Source organism: Pomacea canaliculata, linkage group LG3, assembly GCF_003073045.1.
Source record: "Pomacea canaliculata isolate SZHN2017 linkage group LG3, ASM307304v1, whole genome shotgun sequence".
In the NCBI taxonomy this organism is placed as follows: domain Eukaryota; kingdom Metazoa; phylum Mollusca; class Gastropoda; order Architaenioglossa; family Ampullariidae; genus Pomacea; species Pomacea canaliculata.
This window is the reverse complement of record NC_037592.1, coordinates 16,428,730-16,454,534: the sequence shown is the minus strand read 5'-3', so window position 1 is coordinate 16,454,534 and position 25,805 is coordinate 16,428,730. Positions and strand designations below refer to the sequence as shown.

General features: G+C 36.6%; 1 protein-coding gene across 1 annotated transcript; it reads right to left on the bottom strand.

Moving 5' to 3' along the window:
• LOC112558577 (MAM and LDL-receptor class A domain-containing protein 1-like) lies at nt 1–24,654 on the bottom strand. The gene is made up of 34 exons (XM_025229116.1): nt 24,541–24,654; nt 23,529–23,669; nt 21,511–21,662; nt 20,965–21,160; nt 20,571–20,714; nt 20,183–20,448; nt 19,691–19,781; nt 18,781–18,921; nt 18,333–18,598; nt 17,976–18,060; nt 16,981–17,049; nt 16,406–16,549; nt 15,899–16,158; nt 15,495–15,591; nt 15,139–15,276; nt 14,064–14,272; nt 13,472–13,616; nt 12,577–12,717; nt 11,906–12,168; nt 11,465–11,549; nt 10,845–10,928; nt 10,506–10,649; nt 9,550–9,818; nt 9,258–9,357; nt 8,092–8,318; nt 7,390–7,587; nt 6,854–6,944; nt 6,270–6,481; nt 5,799–6,017; nt 5,402–5,510; nt 4,981–5,124; nt 3,513–3,777; nt 1,515–1,610; nt 1–23 (listed from the first exon to the last, which is right to left on the bottom strand). The coding sequence occupies exons 1-32, from the start codon at nt 24,593–24,595 to the stop codon at nt 3,539–3,541; spliced, it is 5,124 nt and encodes a 1,707-aa protein (XP_025084901.1). The 5' UTR covers nt 24,596–24,654; the 3' UTR covers nt 1–23; nt 1,515–1,610; nt 3,513–3,538.
• Nucleotides 24,655–25,805: the final 1,151 nt, after the last annotated feature.

Sequence of the window (25,805 nt, the reverse complement as noted above, 5' to 3'; positions counted from 1 at the left end):
GTCGGTTTCAAAGTCACACACCTCTGTATGCAAAGAATCCAACCATATACACTTAATGAATGTCTACTACAGAACATTTTACATTACATGATATAATTACAATTACAATTCTTTATTAACAAGATGTGAAATAAGCAAGAAGATGTTTTTTTTCCATTTAACCCTCGCCCTTTGCAGGGAAAGAATAAATTAAGTAAAGTAATTATAAATACTATAAGAATGATTAGTAGTAAACATAAGGTAAGATATCAAAGGAGAGTAGAAGGTCAAGACGTACAAAAGTAGTGGTTAAGAAAAACATATATTTACAATGGTCTTGAAATAGGGAGGTATCTCTAGAGCCTCATCTAATTTTCTTGCAAACATTTTAGTAATTGGCGTCGAAAACAGTTCAGTGAGGTCCATTGCTTAAGATGGAGAGGGAGAGTTCCAAAGCACATTCCCTGAATATTTTATACTATTATTAAAAAGGTTTATTCTAGGAATGGAAATATTAAGTTTGGGAGTGGTTCAAGTGTAATTGGATGAAAAGAGTAAAGAGAGTCTATGTAAATAAAATATAAACTATAAAAATATATCATCTGGATATATATAACTTTAGAAATTTATGGCATTTTTGTCATGTGTCTTTACATAAGCATCTTTACAAACTAAATCATAAACGTCACATCAGCAACATATACAATTTACCTGTAAAAAAAGTTACATCCATAGATGTTTTTAATGCATGTTTAAAAGACTCGATGGTGAGCAAATGGTGGATATAAAAGAGAAAGTGCACCACTTTTGCAGCACCATAGATAAAAAGCCGTTGATTATACATTATTGTTTTGGTAAGCGGAGTAGATACCATGTGCTGGTCAGATGAAGAGTGACGTTTTCTGGCTGGGATGTGAGGGAAGAGAAGTTCAGCCAAATAGGCAGAACAAGTGCCTTCCAAGAAATTAAAGAAGCAAATACAATTTGCAAAGAATGGAAAAACGGATGGGCAGCCAGTGCAGAAAATGAAGGAGAAGAGTGACTGATCCCCTTTCCTTGCTTTGAGCACCAGACATGAGAATATGAAGTTTGTGAATGAGGTGTGCAGATCAGCCCAACAGCAAGAAATTACAGTAATCATGTCTCAACAGAATGAATATGCCAACAAAAGTGTTTACAGTTTTTTGAGACAGAACATGGCACTGATATTTTGGAGCTCATAAACAAACTGACCAGCAGCTGCAACTAGTCAAGGGTCAAGGCAGCAGCCACAATGAAGACAAGATTCCTGGCATTTATCATCTGGAACCGCTGATTTCTTCAAAGAAGGATAAAAATTACATAGGGGACATTACAATCAACAAATCAATATAAATTACTATTACACTCCTATTATACTCTTGTGAGGAAAGAGACAAAATCCAAAGAACCTACACAATGTTTGTAGGACTTGCCATGTATGAGTGCTCTAACCCATAAGCTAATGCTCTGAGCATCAGAGATTGTGAGATCTATAACAAAAATATCACACTTACTTCCATCTGATGCTGGACAGGAGCATTACCATCAAATGAAAGGTCGTCAAAAGCAATGTCTCCTTGTGAGCCATCCACAATTCCTCTGAAAATTATCTGACACAAAGATTAGCAGATAATAACGCTGAAGCATAATATGCATTATTGTAGGTTAAATCAAAAATAAATCTCTCCACACATACTGCCATAAATAAATGATTATATATACATAGAAGAAATGTAGGTTCTTGCTGACTGAGTAATGCACTGTCTGCACCTTTGACAGTCTAAGAGATAACAACCCTGCAACCATAAGGGAGGTAAGAATGGTTCAATTCTCTATGTGATACTCTGCTGAATGAGCTCAGAAAATGACACATAATATATTACTGTGATTAAATTTTTAAGAAGCCAATTTCATCAAAGAACTTTGAAGAGAATAGGATGAAACAAATTCTAGTATGTTGGTAGGTCGGTTTCTCTGATTCTATTATCTCTAAAGTACTGTGTAAATACTGACTTCCTTTAATAAATATTTCTATTACTTTCCTTATGCACACAATCCACTCACATACTAAGGATTAACTAGCATCAGAAAAAATAATGTTCCAAACAGCCCTTTCTCTAAAACCTACCACACAAATTTTTTCTTTAAAACATCAGTATGCTAATGGAAAAACAAGTTTCAATAAAATTTAAAATGTGGAAAGAAAATAATTTCTTGTAAGGAAATGATCTTTCTTTGAGATTTATCAGATGACATGACCATGGGAAATTTACTTCACTTTCTACACTGTAAGCTGTAGAGTTTTCTTCATTCTTAGCAATTAACTGTACACAAGTAAGAGGTATAGACTAAGCAGTGAGTACTTTTGGCCCTACAATTAAGGCCCTACAGTTAGCTAATTCCCAGTTTTTCTTAACAAAGATCAAAACAGCAAAAGTAACAAGGAGGAAGGTAATTTCGTACCATATGGTCAATCTCAAAGAAAGCTAAAACATTTCATTCCTTCTTTCACTTTTGCAAAGGACATGACTCCAGAAAAATAAAGAATAGCAGGCTGAGGCATCCGCTAATCCACTGCATAAAGAGGCCTAGGCCTGTGATATTGAACAGATAAAAATGGGCCCAAGAAGCTGATACCATTGTTAGGTGTTGATGTAATATTTGGCTAAGCAAACCAAGAATCAAATGGTTGAAGACTGCTAGTCTCTAAATCCATTAAATGTGATGGAAGGTATATAAGTGTTTGTTGCTGACAAAACCCAACAGCAAAAGAACCATCAGTTTTGTAGAAATCCTGTACTAAGACATATGCTGACAGCATATGGTGATTACTTTCCACATTAGTTCTTTGTATATAAGACCATCAAGCTGCCCAGAAACTTTGCACCTTCCCCACAGACTCAAACTCTCCCTGAGTGCCACCCTGAGAGCCACCCTGAGAAAATCCAACTGTGCAAATGTCAGTAATGCATGCGTTTGCAGAAATTAGGTCTGCTGGAAGATACCAAGACACTATCCACTTAAAATTTTAAAAAAGAGGCCATACACACACCATTTGACAGTGAAGCAGAAATGCATCTGGCAAACCTGATATAAAAAGCCAAGATTGCTAGTAAATGACCTGAGTATATCAAAGCCATAGGGTGAACACATAGCACCACCAGGACTGAAACACAAAGAAAGAGGGCACTTTCAGCAGAGATAATGACTGAATGACAGAATACATAGTGTGATCTGGTACAATAAAAGCCAAGAAGAACTGACATATGACTGATAGTAAGAACAGGAATATTCATCAAAAGTAGCTGGCTATAGGCTTGCTATGTATCTCTCCCTGGTTTACAATATTGCTAAAGATAGAGGAAACTATATGGCTGATAAGGTAAAGTGGTAGTCAAACTCCTATTGTAATGTCATCTGGCACAGTCAAAGAACAAATTGATAATTTGTACAATACTGTAAATAAAGAGAACTCAGAAAATTGCTATTAAGTCTAAAAAGCCACTATTTACCTGATAGTCATAATCACTAATAATTGTCAGCTGGACAAGTTTCCATTGATCTCCCTGTGTGCCAGAGCGAGTCCATCGCAAGGATAGTCTGTTTTGGATGATTGTGTAAACAGCAAGGGTCCCGATACGGGCCCATACATATGATACCAGAATGTAAAGCAGCTACTACCTAACTCTTCAGTAGGTGACATGATCGATGAAATGAGATCTGCTTTGTCACCAATCTTTCGGGGCCAAGAAGATTCAAGATAAACGTAATAGCCACCTGAAATGAAAATAATTTGAAAGTGGTGACTGATCAATCTTTTATCATTTTTATTACTTCATCCTTTCAATAATGTTGTCTCATATGTAGCTGATTGATATTTATCATGTTAACACGATCATCTTAGTCATACTGTCTCACATATTGGCAGACTTTTACATAGATCATTTCAGTCATTAGATAACCAGTCTTGGAGAATCATATTCTGGCCAAAAATCACTGACTGCAACTTAACTTCAGCACATGTTGCTGATTATTTAATAATTTTTATTTAATTCTAATTGCTATTATTATCATTGTAAAAACTGACAGTACAACAATGTGTGCACACCCAAAACAATTTTCCGTTGTTTCAACAAAGCAAAGATTTAAAGTACACCAGGGATAACCACAATGTAACCAATGAAACTAATATTCTATATTCCAGGTTCACTGCAGGTAAAGACTTCTACATTCCTGTCTGCAAATAAACAGACTTTGTAAGGAAAGTGACTCCTGTTGTGCTGCACATTTTAACTGTTCAACTCATTCACAAAGACAAAATGGACACAACTGAGCTGTAGCTGTGAAGATGTTTGCATCTGTGGGTGCAAACTGTATGGGAAGAGTAGACAAGCATTTTCTCAAACAACTACAGATTGCTCTTTTGCTTTGTTCCATGCCAACCATGATAACTATGAGTATTTTGCTGCATTTTTACCTGTGGAAATCAGAGGGATATCTTCCACATAGCCTGAGATTTCAAGCATAGTTGTGACAAGCTGCATTTTATACCCTAATGTGGCTTTCATTAATTTTTTTTATGTAAAAAGTGACATGAAAAAAGTTGTTTTTTTTTTTTTTTTTTTGCTGCATACCATTTAATTATTTTAATAGTTGAGAACAAATTATATATGATGTCAAAATATTCATGAAACAATTAACACCTAATTTGTGCTACCAGCACTAGATATCTTTAAAGTCCTTTGTATTATGACAGTTTAAATGCCTTACAGTCTTACTTGAACCTCTTGCAAATACATGCAAACTCTAATTCTAAATAGTAATACACATAAATTTAAAAAGTGTACTGTGCAATGAAAGTGTGATATTATTTCCTGCCAGAATATTTAAAAATGCTTCAGGTGTTTAAGGCATATACCATGACTTAAGGAAGATAAAGACCAAGGTAAGAAAGGTTAAAACCACATGAATACATCTTACCAGAGCCAGTGTGGTCCTTGGATGGTCCAGTATCTGCTGCTGGGGTGGAATGACTTTCTATTGACCAGTCAAAGTCATCTTTTGTGCTCTGCTTCCATGCACATGTGTCTCCTTCATCAAAGTTACAGTAAAGATCACTCAAAGCTGAAACATATTTTAAAAAGTGATCAATATCATTATAACTTAATTAGTTGGATTTCTGCTGCTTTGTGTCTATTTGACATAACTGTGATTAAAATCATGAAAGAAATGGATGATAAATCACTATAAACTGAAAGCTATAAAAAGATTTAATCAACACTTTTATGTTATCACTGAGGGCTCACAGTCTTGTATTAATCAGACATGAATCACTATCACACTAGATACTATTCTAGACTTAAGTAATAGAACTCTGCATCTCATTTTGTAACATGTATACCTGAATCTGAATCATCTGGCTGGTTATCACAATCCCCAGGATATATTGAGATATCATCAACAGCAATGTTACCGCCAAAACCTTTTCCAATGACACCTTCAAATATAACCTGAAAAAATATGTCTGAACACTTTTTGAATTATCTCATTGTTAAGCTCTTCTAATACATGACAATATGAATAAATAATATAAAATAACAAGATGAGAGAAAATTCTATGAATCACATGCATATAGTTCAGATGATAAGCAAATTCAAGCTCTCTTTTCATTGGAGAAAATTTGGGGTGTTAAAAGGCAGTTATGAAAATTACTAAGTGATTCATGTGTGTTGTGCATTCAACTAAATTATATTTTGTTCACCTGGTTTCTCCATCTGAATTTTACCTCAGGACTTACCTGAAAGGGTTTCTGGGTGTAGTCTGTGGAGACACTAACCACTCCGTGATACCACCACTCACCCCTGTCCCCTGCTAGCTGCCAGAGAGCTGCTTCTGTAGTAATGGTATCATGGGAGATGTTACCGACAACAAGAACTGTCAGGATGCCAGCATAATGCCCATACATATAGAACCAGAATGAGATGCAGAATGCACTGTCAGGTGAAGCTGGAAACACCTGTAATAATCAAGCATAGAAGCAAGCTACAAAAACTCAGTTTAAGTTAGAAAATTAAGTTAGGGGACAATCTTATTTTGTTTAATGGTGTGATTATTCATAAAGTAAAATATATATAAGCACATACTATCAAATTTTGAAGCCAAATTTGATACAAGCCATGAACATCACAATACATTGATTAATCCATATACAAGATGACACAATTTTTCAAAGATGATGAGCCAAAAAAAGCAACCAAAGATCAAATACTTGTGATACAAGCCGAGCATTATCTCCATGTAGACGAGGAGGATCAGTCTCGATGAAGATAAAATAACCACTGCTATTACCGCTGGTGTGGTCTGCACTGGGAGTAACGTACTGGGTGCTGGAGCTGCCTTGTACTCGCAACCAGTCAAACTTATCTGAACCATCGTAAGCATTAGTCCACAGACATAGGTCTTCCTCAAAGTCACAAGAAGCTAGAAAATAAATATTGTTTTATAGATGAAGCATTTTGTATAATGAAAATAAATATTTTTTAAGACTAAGAAAATTCCTTCTTTAATTCTTCATACAAACCTTCGGTCTGTCACTCCTAACTCCAATTTTTTAATAATCAGTTCTATGTGTTTTAAATTTCTTGCTAAAGATGGGGTATGATCTTCAATAAGCTCAATAAACTGTCTTGTAGCAAGAGAACAATGCAAATGTCACATTGACACATTAATTTTATCCTAACACTGAAAAGCAAAAATTTCTACTAATATTATTTCTACTTTCAACAGCAATTTGATCTATCTCTCCCAGTCCTAGGTGCAAATAGCTGTGGGTCACACATAAGAATTCCTGACCTGCGTCCTGGCATGCTCCAGCAGTGATGGTGATATCATCAATTGCTATGTACCCTGAGACAGTGGAGCCCACAACTGCTTCAAAAATCACCTGCAGATACAGTAAAGTAAATTAATCCAATTGTCATTTAGTTTCCCTTACAAAATATAGCCATAAAGAAGTACTCTTTGGTCCTAAGATGGAAAAATACAATTTTACTTGTTACTGAATAAACAGACACTTTTTTTTTAATTTCACTGCAAATGTCTAATATCCTATGACATTCTGTTATGGCAGAGCAAGAAGTGAATCTAATGGCTGTCTCACATTTCATCACACACACACACACAAGCTTAGCAGTGTGTTTATGCTAGACAGAAATGTGAAATTAGGAAGTTACTAAAGCTAAAAGGCAATCAACAGCCAATGCACCAGACCAATTTGACTGCTACACTGTTTAAGCCTGACTGTGGTGCATGATCCAGGAGTCTTTCATCCTTCCTGCTCTTCTTTTTTGAAGAACAAAATGTAAAACTTTGATAACACAACAACCTACCTGGAAGTTGTTGATGATGGTAATGGTCACCTTAGCTTGTTTCCACTGGTAACCTTGACTGATGGACAGTGTCCAGATGGGAGCAGAAAGTGTCTGATTCTGAGCTGTGGTGTAGACATTAAGCATGCCTATGTTGCTGCCTTGCATGAGGTAGTAAAATCTCAGGCAGTGCTGGATGGAATTGGGGTTTGTGTACATCTGCAATACACAGTCTTCATGATAGTAGTGTCGATGCTGACAAAGTGATGTACTTACTGCTAAAAGAGCTAACAAAATTCTTTTGTACAATGAAGGGACCTAAAGTTTCTTCCTCAATAGATTCATCCATAATAAGAAAACTATAACAATCATACACATGGAAAAAATCATATATAGAGCGGCTAGTTTAATTTCACTATCTTTTTAATAAAGCCAAAAGGAGAAAATAAAATTAAATAAAAAGTTTTTTCTGTTCGTCAATATTGATTATACTCAATGAAATATGCACATAATTCTTATTAAGCAGCTGCTCAATGAGCAATCTGTGCCCTGTGGTCTAAAAATAACTAATACAATCAGTAATATTGAGAAAAATATACATTGCAACAAAGGGTCAGTGGACCCTCTCCAACATTTGTATCAATCAGATGACCCAGAACCTGCACAGCAATAATAGCCTGCACAAGAACAGAGATGAAACCATAAGAGGAAAGAAATGACTACCCTACTGATCAGACGTGCAGTGTCCTTTTCATGATGCTGAAAGTACTTTTCAGTGTAAATGAAATGTCCAGCAAGTGAGCCATAGGTGTGATCTTCAAAGGGTCCAGCTTCTGTTGTACCTAAGCTACCATTGCTCTGTTTCCAGTCAAAGTTATCTGTTCTATCTTGAATAAAGCCACAGAGAGGGTCTGAACTGGACTCAAAGTCGCAAGTAGCAGTTGTTGTACCTATAAGAAAAAAAAGCACAAATCCAATTATGCCTAACTGTATTGGCATTCTTGGAAGTCTTTAATGTCATACTTTGCTAAATTATTACCAGTATGTTATTTTATTTACAATTATGTAGCGATTGTTTTTATGGAAGTGATGTCTTTGGGAAGAGCAGTACTTGAAGCTTATTTTGCAAGATATCTACTCTGGTGCCTATCTTATATAGAAACCTGGGATGGGTCTGTATGCTCCAGCTGTGACAGAGCAAGATATATGTTGGTTATTGTCTGTAGGAGTATATTCATCTTGAAAACCATGTAAAACTCCTTACTTGTGGTATCATTCCACTTTGCAAAGTTATAGTCATTACCACTAGAATTTTTCATTATAAATTACAAATAAGCTCTAAGGACTAATAGGCCATGACACTGGAGCATATTTTGTGTTGCACAGAGCTCAAGGCTGCAGTCATGAGGGAGCCATATTATAATAGGATGACTTGCTCTCAAAGAAGATGCATCCATGCACACACACACACATGTGCACTTGGTGGGCACTAATTTAAGAGCTGTGAATTGGTGTTTTATGCTGAGCTAGCAACTAAGGCTATGTCAATGCAAAGTAGACAGCCCTGTAAACAGATGCCACATGCAGAAACAGAGCAATGTGTGGTGGGCAACAAGATTTTCATGATAAAAATGTGCTTAATTTCTGTCGAAAAAGCTTCTAACCATAAAATGTATGCACTATTAGTAAAGGAGTATATACTGCAAATGCCTTTCTGGCACACAAATGGATTCACCTGAAAGAGTAATAAGTACAATTTTCATTATAAATTATTAGTATGCATGTAATAATTTTCAAAAAGTTTCTTCAGATATTAACTATGCACTGTTATGCATGACCAGTTAAATGTTACAAGGAGCTGAAGCTGAGGATATAAAGGATAGCCTTACTCTCTGGAAAGAGGACTTCACATAATCCTGTTGGTAAGGTGATGTCATCAACAGCAATGTCACCAGAATATCTAGACCCCAGTATATTTTCAAAGATGATCTGCACAATTTAAAATCAATTTTAGTGCACTTGATTCTTTCATTAAATATTACTCAGTATGGAGCAAATGTTGATACAACATGCAGCAAAAAGAATCTCTATCAGATGGGATTATAAGAGAAGATGATAAAGGCAAAAAAGCAAGTCTGTAAACAATGAAATGCATCTGAATGTTAAGTACAGAAGATGTACCTGATATGACACTACAGGCTTGATTTGTATTTTAGCATGAAGCCATTGAAGTCCCTGTGTTCCTTGTCTTCGCCAGATGAGATTTCCAAGGTGTGATTGTCCTGATGATTTCATGTAGACATTGAGCAGATTAACACTGGCTCCAAACATGTGGTAATAGAAGGAAAGACAACGGTGAGCGTTGTCTGTGATCTGGGGACTCACTAAACGTGCTGTGTCATTCTGCTTCTGAGTTTGTAATGGTGCAATGAAAGCAAACCATCCTTGACCTGCAGAGAAATAAAGTATAAACTGGTAACCTGAATATTAGCTTACGTACTCCATTTTCTCCAAGAAACTGAATATACCTGAACCAGATGAAATTTTACCAGTTACATTAGTATAAATTGAATAGTACTTAATGTCTTTCAAGTTCTAACAGCTTCAAAATGGAAATGAATTCCTATTCCTTAGGATCACTGAGCTGCTCTTTCTTTCTAGAATTTCCTTCATCTCCCTCTTCTCTGATCATTCAGGAAAATATGTCTTGTGAGATCTTCCCTTCTCTTTTATATTTATATCTAAACATGTATATGTGTGAGAGGGTGTGTGTGTTAGTGTGAATGCATACACACATGAATGAATGCTCTCCATGTGAGCAAAAGATAAATATTTTGATCAAGGCGCATGTCCAGCCCCAGCCTTCTTAATCTGTATGGAGTCCTCCAAGCTTCTTTGTGATACAAAGTCAAAGGCCAGGTGCAGATATTTTTATTTCCTATAGCAGCAGATAATTGTTACAGATTTTATGTTCAATATTGCCACAGGTATTTAGATAAATGTCAGATCAGTTGATATTTTAAATATCAGCACAAATTCATCTGCTGCCTTTTACAAAAGTCTTTATTTCTGTCTTTTGTTCCAACACAGTCCTCCAAAAGATTTCCCTATTACACATTCTGTAGGCTTGAACTGACCAGTTCTGAGAGTGTGATCATTGATGGGTCCAGCTGACTGAGTGCCGGATGGTCCCTGACTGCGAGTCCAGTTAAAAGTGTCATCAACAGCCTGCTTCCATTGACAGAAGTCACTTTCAAAAGTGCAGTCATACACTGTAGCAGCTGATAAAAGATAATACATGTACATTAGTCTAAGGTCTAATAGTGTCACTTAACAATAAATTCCCATAACGTATGCTGTTTGTGCACCAATGAGATAGCACATTTACTGGTTAGATTTTAGTTCATCACACAAGGTTAAAAGAAGCACCACATTAAATGCGCACATTTGTCTCCAGGTGCAAGTTTAATGCTAACCAGTTGTAACAGGAGCTGTGTTGCTGGTTGTAGTGGGAGTTAATACTGTTCTTGGAGTGGCTGAACCAGCAATTGGTGGCATCACTGATAGCAACAATACAAAAGAAAATACAATCTGCATTAAAAATGAGTAGGGCACACTTAATCCAGCTTAAAAAACCAATAGGCTAATGTATTTATGAGGAAGAAATGAGAAAACTTTATAAAAACAACACAAATTAGAGAACATTCTGTAAGCAGCTTTAATTTATGTCATGAGCAATCATTCACATGAAGTCCTGCATGTGGCAGCATGTATAGCGGCTGCATGGTGATGTCAGCAGTATCTAGATAGTGACTCAAATGCAAAACCAAAATGGATTCTTTTTTTTAATTTTTAAAGAAATCTAGCATTTATCAAGAAATGGAGACTTTGTTTTGGTCAAAGTTACCTGTGTTAAGTAACACGTAGCAAATTTAGGGTTGTCAGTTAACTTTCATTGGTAGAAAGTTCATTATTCTATAAAGTTCCGCTTGCCAGTCATGTATTCTTTTATTTTGTGGACTAAGCACAAAAACCTGATAATAACAAACTGTCTTCAAACAAATATTAATCTGATATACTAAGCTTAAAAAGGTACCTGCACAAGGGCTTGACATTAAGGTAATGTCATCAACAGCAAAGTTTCCAAAATAACTGGAATCAAAGGATCCTTGGATCCACAGCTAGGAGCATAAAAAGGAAACATATTACATCATAAAAATTGAACATACTGCATCATGAAAAAAGTTGGTATATTTCTGTCAGGAAAATTGTGGAGACTCAACGTCAAAAGAGAATGCATATGCCAAAAAATACCTGAGTAGTTCACAAGTTTCTACAACCAACCCTTTCTAGAGAATGATCAGTGGTTACCTCTTCATTTCTTAAGACAACAGTTTAAACAATTGGTGATCAGTCTGATGTTCGTGTCTAAATGACAACATAATTCGTTTTCATATGAACTCAGATGTTAACATCAAGACAATCAATCCTTCAAATAGAAAGCATGCAGAAAAACTTTAATATAAGATCCATGTACCTGATAGTGTTGGTTCCTACTGTTTATGGGTGCAGAAGCAAAAACCCAGCCATTTGCGTCATCACCAGACAAAGACCATAGCACGGTTGTGGTGTTGCTCGGTATTGTAAACATGACTACGGAAAGCGTGCTGCTTTTGCTACCAGTCAAATCATACCAGAAGGATATGCAGCCTGTGTTAGTTGCATCAAACGTTTGACTCTGCAGAATGGCTGTCAGCCCAGGTAGAGGCAATTTCCTTGGATCAATGAAAAGATAGTGTCCTGGAAAGAGTAATGCACACACAAATATACAAAAATAGAGCAGTCTGCAGATTAATACCTAAATTCTCATATACTAAAAATCAATTTGCACAGGGATGAAAAATTTTAATTACCCAACAATTTTTTTATTTAATTCAGTCAGACATGGTGTAATGTTGATGTGCCCATCCAAATCATTCTAACCAGAAACCCCTCCTATTAAAATCACATATTTATTGCCCAAGTAATACATGACCACTCAAACATTTCTCACACAATCATATATGTACCACCACCACTGCATCACCATTCTGCTTTTTTGCTTTTGTCGTTTTTTCTACAAGTTTGAATGAGAATTATTGTCTTGTGACAAGCAGTCTTCAAATATTGAAAAGACCAGCTAAGCTTACTGAGTATGATCACACTCACCCTCTCCACTGAGGAAAGTGTGATCCTTGTTTGGCCTCATATATTTGTTGCTTTTTCCTCCTTCAGAAATCATCCAATCAAGCTGGTCAATATTTCTTGCATTTGTCCATGTGCACAATCCATTTTCAAAGTCACAACCACCTGTATGTAAGACAGTACTATTTATTTCTGTAACTGTTGAACACAGTGCAAATGTTGATAAATCTGAGGTCAGTTACTCCAGCACTATGTAGGTGAGGGGCAAGAAAAGCTTTTGCATAAAATCTCAGGTTTTTTTAGTGTTATTGTGACAAACTCCTAAACAACCGCTGTGAACTGGATTTATGCCAGATAAAGTGCCTGCAAACAAGTACTTAAATCTGTTCATCTCCTCAAGCCGAACTTTATTTATGTAGATCCCTGGCAACTGGTGTTAACCAAGATTTTTATATTTTCCCTGCTGGTTATCACAGTGCTCATGCTGTCCCTTCTTTGCAAGGTCTTGTAGTTTGCTGTTGCTCTCTTCCAGCATATCAACACTGTCTGTAGAAAGTGCAGGTTGCACATTGCACAGGGGAATCTTACTATGGAATTGGAGATGTAGTCACAAAACCCAAACATTAGCCTACAGCCTTTACATAAAATGAAGGAATTTTGCTATAAAATTTGGTCAGGACCGTGAAGATTTGCACAGTATCAACCGTAATTCCAAACATCATCATATTTTGCTTTATTATGAGATTTATTTTTACATGAATAAAGTTCTCAAGACATTCATGGAATTTGATCAAATCTAGCATTTTTGTTATAACATCAACTGTGTTTTGTTTACTCTTGTTTGAGATGGAACTGGGAACATAGTTAATGGGCCGGCTATGTATTGCATGATAAGTAAACCCAGTAGAGCTCTACTGACCATCTCCCTGACAGACCCCAGGCTTCAGGCTGACATCATCAATGGCCAGGTCACTGAGATTGCTGCTACCAACAATACCATCAAAGTAAATCTGGAAGCTGCTCGTGGTCTGAACCTGGGCTTCTGCTAGCAACCAGTTGCAACCCTGCAGTAGGATAATTCTGTTTATCCTAAAATGTAGAGCATGTATTTTATCTTCACTGATTCTTGCTAACTGAAGAAGTTAACTCCATGGATACTGATTCTTAAATATTTAATCATTAAACCATGTTCAACTGAAGCATCCATGGAGAAACACACTAGAAAAACCAAGTATGAAAAACTTTGAACCCCACAACAAAACTTGCTTATGCATTTAGCACCAAAAGTGTTACAAGTTTTGAATTAAACTGAATTAAAATTTTAAAATATGAAGAAAAAAGCTGTGATTCCAATATTTTTATAAAATATCTCTTCCCCAAACCCTTTGTAGAGAAAAAAATAAAACATCATACAAATAATGAAATGCCAAAAAGAGAGCTCCAGTTCTTAGCTGTTAAACATTGAAAGTTTGAAATAGATTACACAATAATTTGGAAATTGAAGTATCTACCTGATTCCCTGACTTTTGGAACATAACCTGGTATGGGGTAAATGGTCCCATTTCTGCTAGATAAACGACTAGCATCCCCTTCCTGAAGCCACACATGTAATAGTAGAAGGTGAGGCAGGAACCAATGGTCTGTGGGAATATGGGACTGATCAAGCGTGCACGTTGACCTGGGTATTGTGGAGCACTGGACACGATGCACATATAGTGACCTTGAACATATAAGTGCAACATTCAAAGTTATCGTCTTAATCAGAGGCTTCAAACAGTTTAGTTTCATTTGATTTCTTTTGTTACTAATTTTAAAACTATTCATTCTATGCAGATCTTAGTATTATTTTTTCATTTTCCTGGTGTAATGCAAATTTCATATGAAATAATTTGTTTTATGTTGCCTACAAATTTTTCCTATTACTAATTCCTTCTTTGAACATCATTGATAGTTTGAGATAGTTTTGTATCTAAACATTACTTCTGATTCATATTATCATGAAGCAATTTTTTTTGCCTTTATGTGAACCTTTGGCTTTTTTTCAATGTTCCTGTCATCATTAAAATTACAGCCAGCCCCAGTGTAAAGCTTTGAGTTCTGCTAACAGAGATGATAGCGGTGTATGTAGGCAAGAATAGAGATGACCTAATGACTTTGAAAAATTCATTCAGACTTCTTCCCACTATCAGCCATTGTTTGTTGTCTACTATAGGATTTAAACAAAATACCCATTATTTCACTCTTTGTTTCAATTGAAAAGAGTTTAAAACCAAATAATGTTTTTCAAGGCAGAAAAGAGGAATATAGTAGTCACTGTGACTGGAGAGGTACTGTCTAGCCTGTAGGTGCAGAGCTGAAAGATGAAAATGATTTATGGGAAATAAAGTTGTACACAGATTTTTTTAACACTTTAAATTGTTGAAGCAATCAGGTGGCACAACCAGTTAATGCCTATACCAGCACAGTAAGGACTGGCTGTCTGGGGTTAGATCTTGTCTCAGGAATGCTGTTTTTTTCTGCATGTGGCACCTGTTTACAGGACCAGTTACTTTGATGTGATATAGCTTTAGTTAATTCTAATAATACCCGTGTCTGTCCCCTCAGTGTGATCAACACTGGGTCCTATGAAGTCTGTTCCAGCAGTCTTCCATGTCCAGTCGAAGGAATCATTTTTGTCTTGTGCAAAACCACACAACTCTTTGTCTTCAAAGTCACAAAGATGAACTGGAGATTGAAGAAACATAGCAAAAATATGCCAGCAAACATAAATGATGATTACATACACACACAAGCAAAATGAGAGTACACTTCCAAGATAAATTACTATTTACAAAACAATATCAAGAACCTAATTAACTGAACCATTTCAACAGCTTTTCTTTTAGTGACTGCTTCTATGCTGATTCAAGTGCATTAGACCCAAAAATATATAAAGTTTTTACCTGTATCAGCAGAGGTACATGGTCTGTTTGAAAAGTTAATGTCATCAATTGCAATGTCACCCAGAAATGTGGTCCCACGAGTTGCTTCAATAATAATCTTGAAGAAGAATATTAATAAGAATAGAAATTAATATGGTAAATATAACATGAATAATAACGAGAAACAGAAAAAAACAATCAAAAAGATAAGAAGATGAATACATGACATCTGCACAATCCCATATACATAAGCTCAGAAAAAATTTTCACTAACTCTTGCTTACCAAGATTTGCACCCAGACTCTGGCATAAGCAGACATGTTTTGTTCGAGACATATATCTATAATATCTGTAAAATTACTTTTCTTGTTATTGGACAATATATTTATAAAAACAACAATGAGACAACAACAATGATTTTGTACCTGACAGCGGTAGTAGCTTGTAATTAGGGTTTCACCAAATGTCCACTGGTTTTCTTGTGTGCCAGTCCGTGTCCACACTTTTGCAGTACTATTGTCAGAGTGTATATAGACATTCAGACTATTGACAGACGGACCATACATTATATACCAGAATCGGAGACAAGCTCCTGATGGATTGACATCCACCTGAGGTGACAACAAGCGAGCTGTATCAGCACGATGTGGTAGTGATGTCTCAATATAAAGGAAATGACCTGTCACTGAAAGAAAGTAGAGGAAACTAGACCCTTGTAGTTATCAGAACTTGTTAGAAGAAACATAAATAATACAGCATATAATATATTCTCTAATAACTATACTGTAGCAAAATATGTTTATATACCTGATACCAAGGATCCTATTATTTAAAGCAAAATTATGAGATATGACTGAACAGTAAAACTAATAAAAATATCACAATGAGAAGAAAAATCAATGCAATATATTTAGAGAGGAAAAAAACCTCACAGTTTTTAAATGTGTGGTCAAATGATGGTGCTGTATTTTGAGATGACAAAGTGCCAACACTCAATATCCAGTCAAAATCATCTGAAGTGTCCTGAATCCACTGACACAAACCTTGTTCAAAGTCACAGTCATATGGGGATGGCACTGGAGAAATTGAGAAATCTGGTGGTACACTACATTCAAAAGTAATTGCACATACAGAATAAAACCAATAATAATAAAATATGATTATTGTCAGCCTTTAAAACCTTTAGTCATTTGGAAGCATAAGTCTGACTGATATTGATTATTCATAGGCAGCTGTGACACAAGTTGTGCTTTGTCTTGACCATGAAGTAGAGTACTGTATGAGGTAATCTAAGACAAGAAGTCACATGTGCAATGACATAAATATTTTAAAAATATTCTAACTTATTTGTCTTCTGGCAAATGTTATATGCAATGTGTAGAAGCAGCAAATATGTGTGTAAACACAGATGTACTTTAAAGATTAAAAAAAAATATTTCAATGAACAGTGCACTGACATTTTTGTGAACGTTTCAAGAAAAAAACATTCATACTCCATACTCCATACCTGGAGTGGTAGTGGGCAGCTTGGGAATAGGAGGTAGACTGTACTCAGGTGCAGCAAACTGAGGCTGACCTGTATTTTTAAAAAAATAAAGTCACATGAAAAACAAGTAACATAATAACTTTTTTCTTATTAAGTTAATTTTTCTACAAATGCATGAAATCAAAATATTGCATAGACACATAGCAGAATCTTCTAGAAATACATGTTATTTTTTGTTATTTCTTGATCAAGAAACAATTATGGTCTTCAGCTAGTATGGAATTTACAAGAAAAGTCTACAAGGATCAATATTTGTTAAGATCTGTTTAGTACAAATAAACTGATATATAGTGAATCTGAAGATGCTGTTATGTAAGTGTACTGAAAAATTTCTTCTTTGACTTTCACAGATGACATGACCATATTTGATAATAGGTTACATTTGCTCTTTAACCATCAAAAGCTGTCTCCCTGACAGTGAGCTAGCAAGTGACTCCACTGGTCAGAATGCTAAGACAGCTTTGCCAGTCACAACTGTTTTATTGTGTTTGCTAGACTACATATGGTGTATAGGCCAGGACTTGGGTTTATATGCAATCAAACTCTGAGGCTATAAAATTTTCCTATGAGTTTGCTTTGTTATATAGTCACATTAGAAGATGCAGGAGACAAAGGAAAAAAAACACTCGCCACAATAACAGATTGAATATTCTATGGCTATTATCCCATACACCCCAAGAAGCTGTCAATCAGGCAAAGTGGTTATGATCAGTTGGCTGTGAAACAGCTGCACAAAATGTTTTACATATTTTCTGGCAATTACTGCATAGCTCTTTTTTTTAAAGTTATCATCAGATAGCATCAGCTCACAATAAAGATACCACTCACTCATCCATTTGATTCTTTCACACTTTTTCATGTAGTATGAACAAGCAAAGCATTGTGACAGCATTGGAAAACAATAAGTTTTTAGCTATTTTTCAAAAGCTTAAAATTTTGACAAAAATATTTCTCACCCATGCACACCGATTCTGTGAAAGAGATATCATCCAAAGCAATGACACCATAATCATTTTCACCTCTTGAAACTTCAAATATGATCTGAAAAAATCAAAAATATTTTCAGCTGTCTCTCCTACACAGATTAACAAATACAAATATCATTCAACTAAAAAAAAAAATAGTGAGAGAGAAACAACCATCATAAAAAAAAGTAACTGGATTTAAAGCATTTAAAAAAAACAATTAAGCTGTGAAACATTATGCAAATGCATTTGCAAGTTCAAACAAAAACATAAAACAGAAATGAAAAGAAACACTGAGCTAATATACATACATTTTTTTAGAGGGTGGTTGTTAAAGAAAACACTTACATAAAATGGAACATTGCTGAATATGGCTATGCGACCATACGTCCAACTTGGTGCAGGAAGATCAAAGATCGACCAGACTTTGATTGAGGAACTGTTAGTTGGTACTGCAGGATGCTTCAGAACTTTAATGAGATTTGTGCCATCAAAACTTGTGATATACCAAAAGGACATACACAGGGCCACATTTGGTTCCATTATAGGACTCTGAAGCCAGCTAATGTCTCCAACTTGCACAGGGTTGGAGAAATCAACAAACAGGTAGTGTCCTGCATTCAATAAGACAGGACTTTTAAGCCTTTTAATATTATGGGATAACATTAAAAAAATTAATAACGAGAAGACATTACTGCACGTGCTTACTTTTCTAAGGAACAAACACTTTTACTTGATTCTATAACTTGAGTATCTAATTGTGTGTGTGTGTGTGTAGACCCTGTAAATGACGTACCTTCTGAAGTGACCAGTGTGTGGTCACTGCTGGGTCCAGAGAAAGTTGCACCCATTGATGCCTGTCCTAATAGCCAGTCAAAATTATCTCCTACACTTGGATTAGTCCATATTCCCAACCCATGTTCAAAGTTGTTGTCAGCTGAAAACAAATTCTAGAATTTTGCATTTTCTTTTAAAACACACACACAGCAGTTTGAAAATAAAAAGTAGGTTTTTTGTTTTCATTCTGAAATACGCAGGTAACAACCATCTATCTACGGATCTTTGCATCTTAAATTCAAATAAAAATTTAAAATGTAATTTGAAATCACAGCTATCACATTAACGAGGGGAATCTGCACACTAAATATAACATTAACTCACTCCACCCCATCCACTAAGCAACATTTACAAGAATGCATTTAATGTAGCTGCTACAGTTTTATATGCTATCCAAAAGCCTATATTTATATAACTTCCATTCCCATAAATATGATTTTTTTCCCATTAAAATAGGGATTTTGTAAAATAAGATAAAATGTTTTCATGATCATGAATGGATTTATTGTTTCTTGTAAATTTATGTGAAATACTGATTTGAAAAACTGCAAGAAGGTACAAACTTGCTATGATGTAGAAAAATGTAAAACAAGACTCCTCTTACACTTTCAGAAGGCAGTAAGTTTACACTGATGATGATTGTACCAATTAACCACTTTTTTTTAACTGTGAACTTATTGCTTTTGAAAGTTTACTTACTTGGTATTGTGTAAATCCATAATTAACTTTCACAGAGGACACATAAATTTACATTTATTGAGTAGTTTTTGTTAGCTTTTATTAGTACACTAAAGTGTAAAATATACCCTAATTTATGGTCAAGAAAGAAAACTGTAAAAAAATACATATTCTGTGCATTAATATTCTACCTTGATAGGAGCAGCTACCATTCCTTACGATGATGTCATCAATAGCAATGTCTGCTAGACTGCTTGCTCCAACTACTCCCTCAAATACAACCTGAATTATAATAATCTTTAGTGGTATCATCATGTGCCAAACTATTCATCATTATTTTCTTTGAGAAAAGGGCATTCTTTCAAATTATTTATCTTAAGAGTACGTTTCCCATCATAAGCCTGGCAAGACTCTATTACTACTGCTTTGTTACATGATTGCAATAGCCATTCAAATTATCCTTCTGATTCAAATCTTAACAAGCAACGGACAAACAATTAATATTTGCTGTTTTTAAGCAAAATAATTGCTCTACAGCTCTATGAACAAAGATCACAAACATTTTGCTGATTGCTCTCTTACAACACCTAAGTCTTCTGTAGAAAATTTCAAATGATATTTAATCAACATCTGTAAGCCAAACATTCTATGCTAAAATCCAACAAACTATGAGCTTGACTAACCCTGTAAGAAGAAGGTCTCTGAATGGTTGCTTGACCTGGAACCCAGGTGCCACCCTGACTGTCTCGTTTTGACCACACTGGAACATCACTGTTTGTCAAGGCAGCACCAGACATGATGTAGATATTCAAAGCACCAACACTGTCTCCGCTGAGTATGTAGAAGAATGACATGCACTGTGGGGTGGTCTGGGTTACCAAGGAGCTAACAAGAAGTGCCTTTTGTCCAATATGCTGTTGAGTGCTGGTCCCAATATACAAAAAGTGACCTAATAATAAGAAAGAACTAGCAGACTTATCTAGCTTTAACCTTTTAAATAAACAGATCAAGTTTATTTTTGTCTAACTATGCAAACCAAAAACAAACAATAAAAAATCTCTGCATCATTACCTGATGAGGTACCTAAGGTATGATCAGTAGAAGGTCCAGTATTCACAGTAGATGTTTGACCAGTACGTATGGTCCAGTCAAAATCATCTGCTGTTGTCTGATTCCATCCACATAAACTAGCCTCAAAGTCACACACCAAGCCATCTGTAAATGTGAGGAAAACATCATGCCAGCCAGACTTCTAAAAAATATTCCCTAAAGTCCAACTACATAAAGATCAATAGAAAATTGCTAAAAGAAAACCAAACAACAGAAACAAGGTGAAAAAGACAATCCTGTTTTGTCCCAGTTTTTTAAAGGGCATCAAAGATTACATGAGCACACAGACCTAAAGAGCAAAAGTTGTTAAATGAGCAATTTCATATTGTCAAAAATGAGTTGCAAAAACACTTACTTGTGGTAGGACAGCTTCCTGCCACAGCTCTGATGTCATCTATTCCAATGTCCCCCTTAAAGAAGGGCCCACGGACTGCCTCAAATACTATGTTGACAGAGTAGGAAAAAGAAGAAAGCTGCACCTGCCCATAGTTCCACTGGCTGCCTTGTGTCTGGCTTTTAGTCCATAGGGGTATAACAAGATTTTCATCTCTCTGTTTACAATCATAAGGTACAGATTGATTATCCTGTATGTAATCTTGTATAGCACGGTGTTTACTCACAATAAAGCATGTTTACTTTGCTGATGTGAAGAAGGTGGTGACAGTGTATATTTCTGTTTTCAGAAATTCTTACAATTTGAAGAAATTTTGATGCAAATGCATTTTCAGAAACTGCTTCTGCAAATGCTTTTTCCTCTCAGTTTTGGATATTGCTAATTTATCTAACACTATCTATACTTTAATAAAAAGCCTAAATGAAATGAGATGATTTTTTTTTTCATATGAAACATAGCACATAGCAAGGAATATTGTATGAATAGAGGTAAGGTGTAAGAACTTACATAAATATAAATGGATAGTGCATTAACATGAGCACCATACATGTAATACCAGAACTGCAGACAGTATGGAGAGTTGGCTGAAATTTGTGGAGATATCAGGCGTGCTGTACCATTGGTCCCTTGAACAGTTGTTTCTATATACCAACCACTTTCTGTGCGGAGATAAGAGAACAATAAAAAATTAAAATATAGCTGAACATTTAAAGTATGCAAAATCATAATTGTAGGAATCCATGCATTGTGGTTTCAAAACCCCCTAACAGACGTGTCATGTGGTAACTTAAATGGGAAGTAACGATCTCCCCAATTAAGGACTAGGGTGACTTGTTGACAAGCTTGAGGGGTCTTAGGCAAAGTAAAGGGGGCGTACGTGCCACTGTAGAGGTGTTGTGTTCGGTAGGAGCGCAGAGATGCTGTTAGTGGGAGAAAGCCCTAAGGCCTAAGCGGTTAGAGTAAGCCAAGCTCGACCAGCCGGTTGGCAGATGTGTCAATAAAGTCAACAAAGAGAGCGACACCTCAGGGCCTCACACACCTGTCCGCCAGGTTGACGGGGAGTGGGGGTTAGTCACTTGTTCACCACGCCACTGCAGGTAGGGCGGAACCTAAGTAGGGTGGTCGTTCTCTTGTTGGTGTTGGCTACTTTGATTGGTTGGTGAGTGAGTGACCAATGGCATCCCTCGGTGTATGTGACGTGCGAACGCTCAAAGTAAAATAGGGAACAGAGAACCGGCATGACGTCAGGGTGGACGGAGCAACTGTCAGCAGTCGAAGCGATTTCAGCATCTCTAAGGCCGACTTCACTTGTACCACGTACGACACTAGTTTAGAGGGCAAGACTCGGGAAGAAGGACGCGCTTGGGTTAGAGAACCTTGAGCAAGGGTTCGTCATTGACGAAGAACTCTCAGGACTGCCTGCTATCGCCGTGGCAATCAAAGGGCTACGCGACCAGGGCTTGTACTACCTGTGAGAAGACTTGCTCTACCCGTGAGAGGACTTGCACTACCTGTGAGAGGTAGACGTTCAACGCCAAGGCCAGAAGTCGTCGTTCTCAAGGGAAAGAATGTCTGGTGGGTTCGTCCGCACTCTAAGGAGCCGGAGAACTTTGTTAGGAGGGGGCGTTCGTTCGGCGGCTGTACGTGGCATCTCAGTCGTCGATGCTACCACGCGTATGTACCTGGGCAGGGACAGACTCGACTCTGGGTCGCCGGGAGAACAGTCGTCGCTCTCTGGCGTGGTTGGCAGATCGGGCAGAAAAGGACGACGGACAGGCTGAGCAACACTTTCGAGGGCAAGTCATCAGAGGGCCGAGACTGTCGGAGAAGTAATGGCCTCCACCAAACCATCATTGTAAACCCACAATAAAAAGAACAGCTTTGTCATCATAGCTAAGTTGATGCACGTGAGAGTGAATGGTAGAGATAGAGAGAGGTACTTCCAGCACTGGAATAAGGGAAGTACGCTTAGCACGAATAGCACTAGGACTCCCCTAGACGAACCTTTACATAGTATGTATTTGTATGTTTTTATGTTCATTAAATCTTTTCTATACGTTACATCACACGTCGAGCTTCGTATTCGGGGAACATCAGGGGTGGGGGCTCGTGAGCCACATGGTAAACTGTGTGATCGACGTGTAAGTATTGTACGTATGGTTCTCCTGCAACTTTGTGTTGATGTGTAAGTGAGAATTGAGTTCAACTCTCGCCCACGGGGCCAGTATTCACGTTTCTGATAAATATCAGGAATGCTGTAACAAGACACATCCACACCAACATATGATCACTAATGTACATGTTAAAATGCCTTCACACTTCTGGTTATTCAAGTGCTCTTTGATTCAGATCCTCTACAACAGCAAAATAACGCCATCATTGAATTAGCATCAGCAGCTGAAGTATTAGTAGATATATGTACACACACATACACATTTTTTCCAGGACTGTGCTTATTGATCCCTCTTTCTTAAGTGTGTTTATATATATTTTTAACTTCCCGTTTCATAAGAGATATGACTCACTGTTGCCTAATGTATGATCAGTAATGGGTTGTGAAGTTCCATTTCTATTTGTTCCTTGAGTACGAATCCAGTGATTAGAGGTATCCTGTATCCATGAACAGTAGCCAGTCTCAAAGGTGCAGTCATATTGAGACTGAGATCCTATAGCAAACATGAAAAAAAAAAAATAATGAAATGTGAAGACTTACACAGAGGTTGTAAAAATAAAAGAGAAGATGGTCTCTCTGCAGACATCAGATTAAATATAGAGAGCTTTATTATTCTGTGTAACGACTTCGGCGGTTTTAAAACAACACAGATATGATCTGGTATATGAAGAGACACAAAATCTCAAGCATGCACAAGCTCATTCATGTAAGAGTGATTGTTTAGGGTAAGTCACAAAGTCTACTGGATTGTAAATCCATGATGGTTTCATCTCCTTTTACCTGTTTATTTATTTAGCACCTTTGGCAATCACTGAAGGTAGGGTGCATTAACACTCACACATATATAAAGGTGCACCAGCATTGCCTTAAAAATAAGCACACATAAAATTCGCCTTATAGTAATTCACACCAAAATGCACACACACACACAGGTGAAGAGAACCAAAGTACCCAGAGAAAACCTCTGAAGCCCTACAAACTGGTACCACATCCATTGAGGAGTATCGGAGGAAAGATTGAATTCCATGGTGCCCAGTTCTCACTGTCATGGTGGCAGATACATGAGCCACTGTGCCACCAACTGCCCCAATTGTTTTATTGACAATTGTTACAACTCAGGGAGAATCAAACTTTTTTTATCACCAACACACTGAGGCAGTTGCTATCATGTACTTCACAGCTCTATTAAGAATATGACATAATACAATAGTTCTTGTTGAGTAGATCTGTAAAAATCATGAAAACAGTAACAGCAATAATAATTACTGCTACTATCACAACCACTGTTAAAAGATGAATGACTTCATAAAAGTAGCAACCAGTAATAACACTATTATTACATCAAACAGTTTTAAGAATCTTACCTGAAAGAGCAACAAGACAAGCCAGGTAAAATAAAAAAGTATTTCTTCCCTCCATGGGAAGAGTTGAGGACCTCTATAATTACAATACCCTTTCAGTGTACTGCTGTGCAGTTCCCTTAAGTGAGAATATGAAATGCACAAACAGAATAATTTAGTCTGTATCAAAACTCAGGCCAAAAACAATATACTCTCCGATAAAGCAACCCAATCACAAATCATAGCTTTGAATCTGTTAGGGACCTTTTCAAATGAAATGTTTTGATTAAAATGTCCATATACAATAAGCTGAGGCATGAGAGAAAGTGGTATGATTAACCTGAATTTACTTTTAAGTAGAATGCCACAACGATATAATATAAAATTTTTTATTCAGGCCAATCGTTCAATTAAGTTAAAAGATTTTGGTGTTAACCAGACTTGAATAATGACAATGACTATTCAGTCACTGCATGCACAGTAGGACTGTAGGATTTGACTGCTGCTATTTGTTATCATGGAACGCTCTGGTAGATAACAGTCACTATTTTTTACCCTGTGTTTTCTGCAAGTGCGTCTCTACGCCAGCTGTCAAAGGTTAAAAGATAACAACATAATGATTTGTATACAGTCTGCTGCTATTCACAGTTCGCTTGATAAACATTGTTATCAAAGCTCGCACGCGCTTGGGGTTGCAAACACGTGCACATCCAGATCATCTGCACGTCACGGAACAATTTAGGGAGGCGTTGGCTTACGGTGGTAATGAGAGAGAAATAAAGCTGTACTATGCAGTGTGTGTGTGAATGCTCGAGCGTGCATATTTTATTGTGTGGATGTCAGTGTGAGCGTGCATTGAAATTAATATTCGTGCACCGCCAGTATACATCTAACACTGCTCCTTAAAGCTCGATCTTAATTGATATTATCATTAAGTAGGCTGAGATAATGCGAAGCATAGATTTTGGTTGGTCAGTCCGTTAGTTCAGTCGGAAGGTTGGTTTGTTTATTTGGTAAGAGACAGACTACAGAAAAATACTAACCGATTCCCGAAAGAAGCATGCTACATATTAACAATTAATGTCACACTTACATTGCAAGTGTGTCGATCTTGCAATTCGTTTTTATGCAACGGGTGCCTTTCAGAATGTGTGTATGTGTGTGTGTGCAGGCGTCTCCCAAAGAATGTAAACCATCCAGTGACAGTTGTTCATTTTTGACACAAGTTACGCTAGTGACAGTCGAACCTTTGCTAGAAAACGTATAGTTTGATGCTTTACAGTCGTGCA

Coding starts and splice junctions, on each gene's coding strand:
- LOC112558577 (XM_025229116.1), bottom strand. CDS start 24,595: ATGGAGGGAAGAAATACTTTTTTATTTTACCTGGCTTGTCTTGTTGCT. Junction 18,922..19,690: donor TGGTAGCTGCTCCTATCAAG/GTAGAATATTAA, acceptor ATTTGTTTTCAG/CTGACAACAACTTTGAACAT. Junction 12,718..13,471: donor TGGGGTCTGTCAGGGAGATG/GTCAGTAGAGCT, acceptor TCTTACATACAG/GTGGTTGTGACTTTGAAAAT.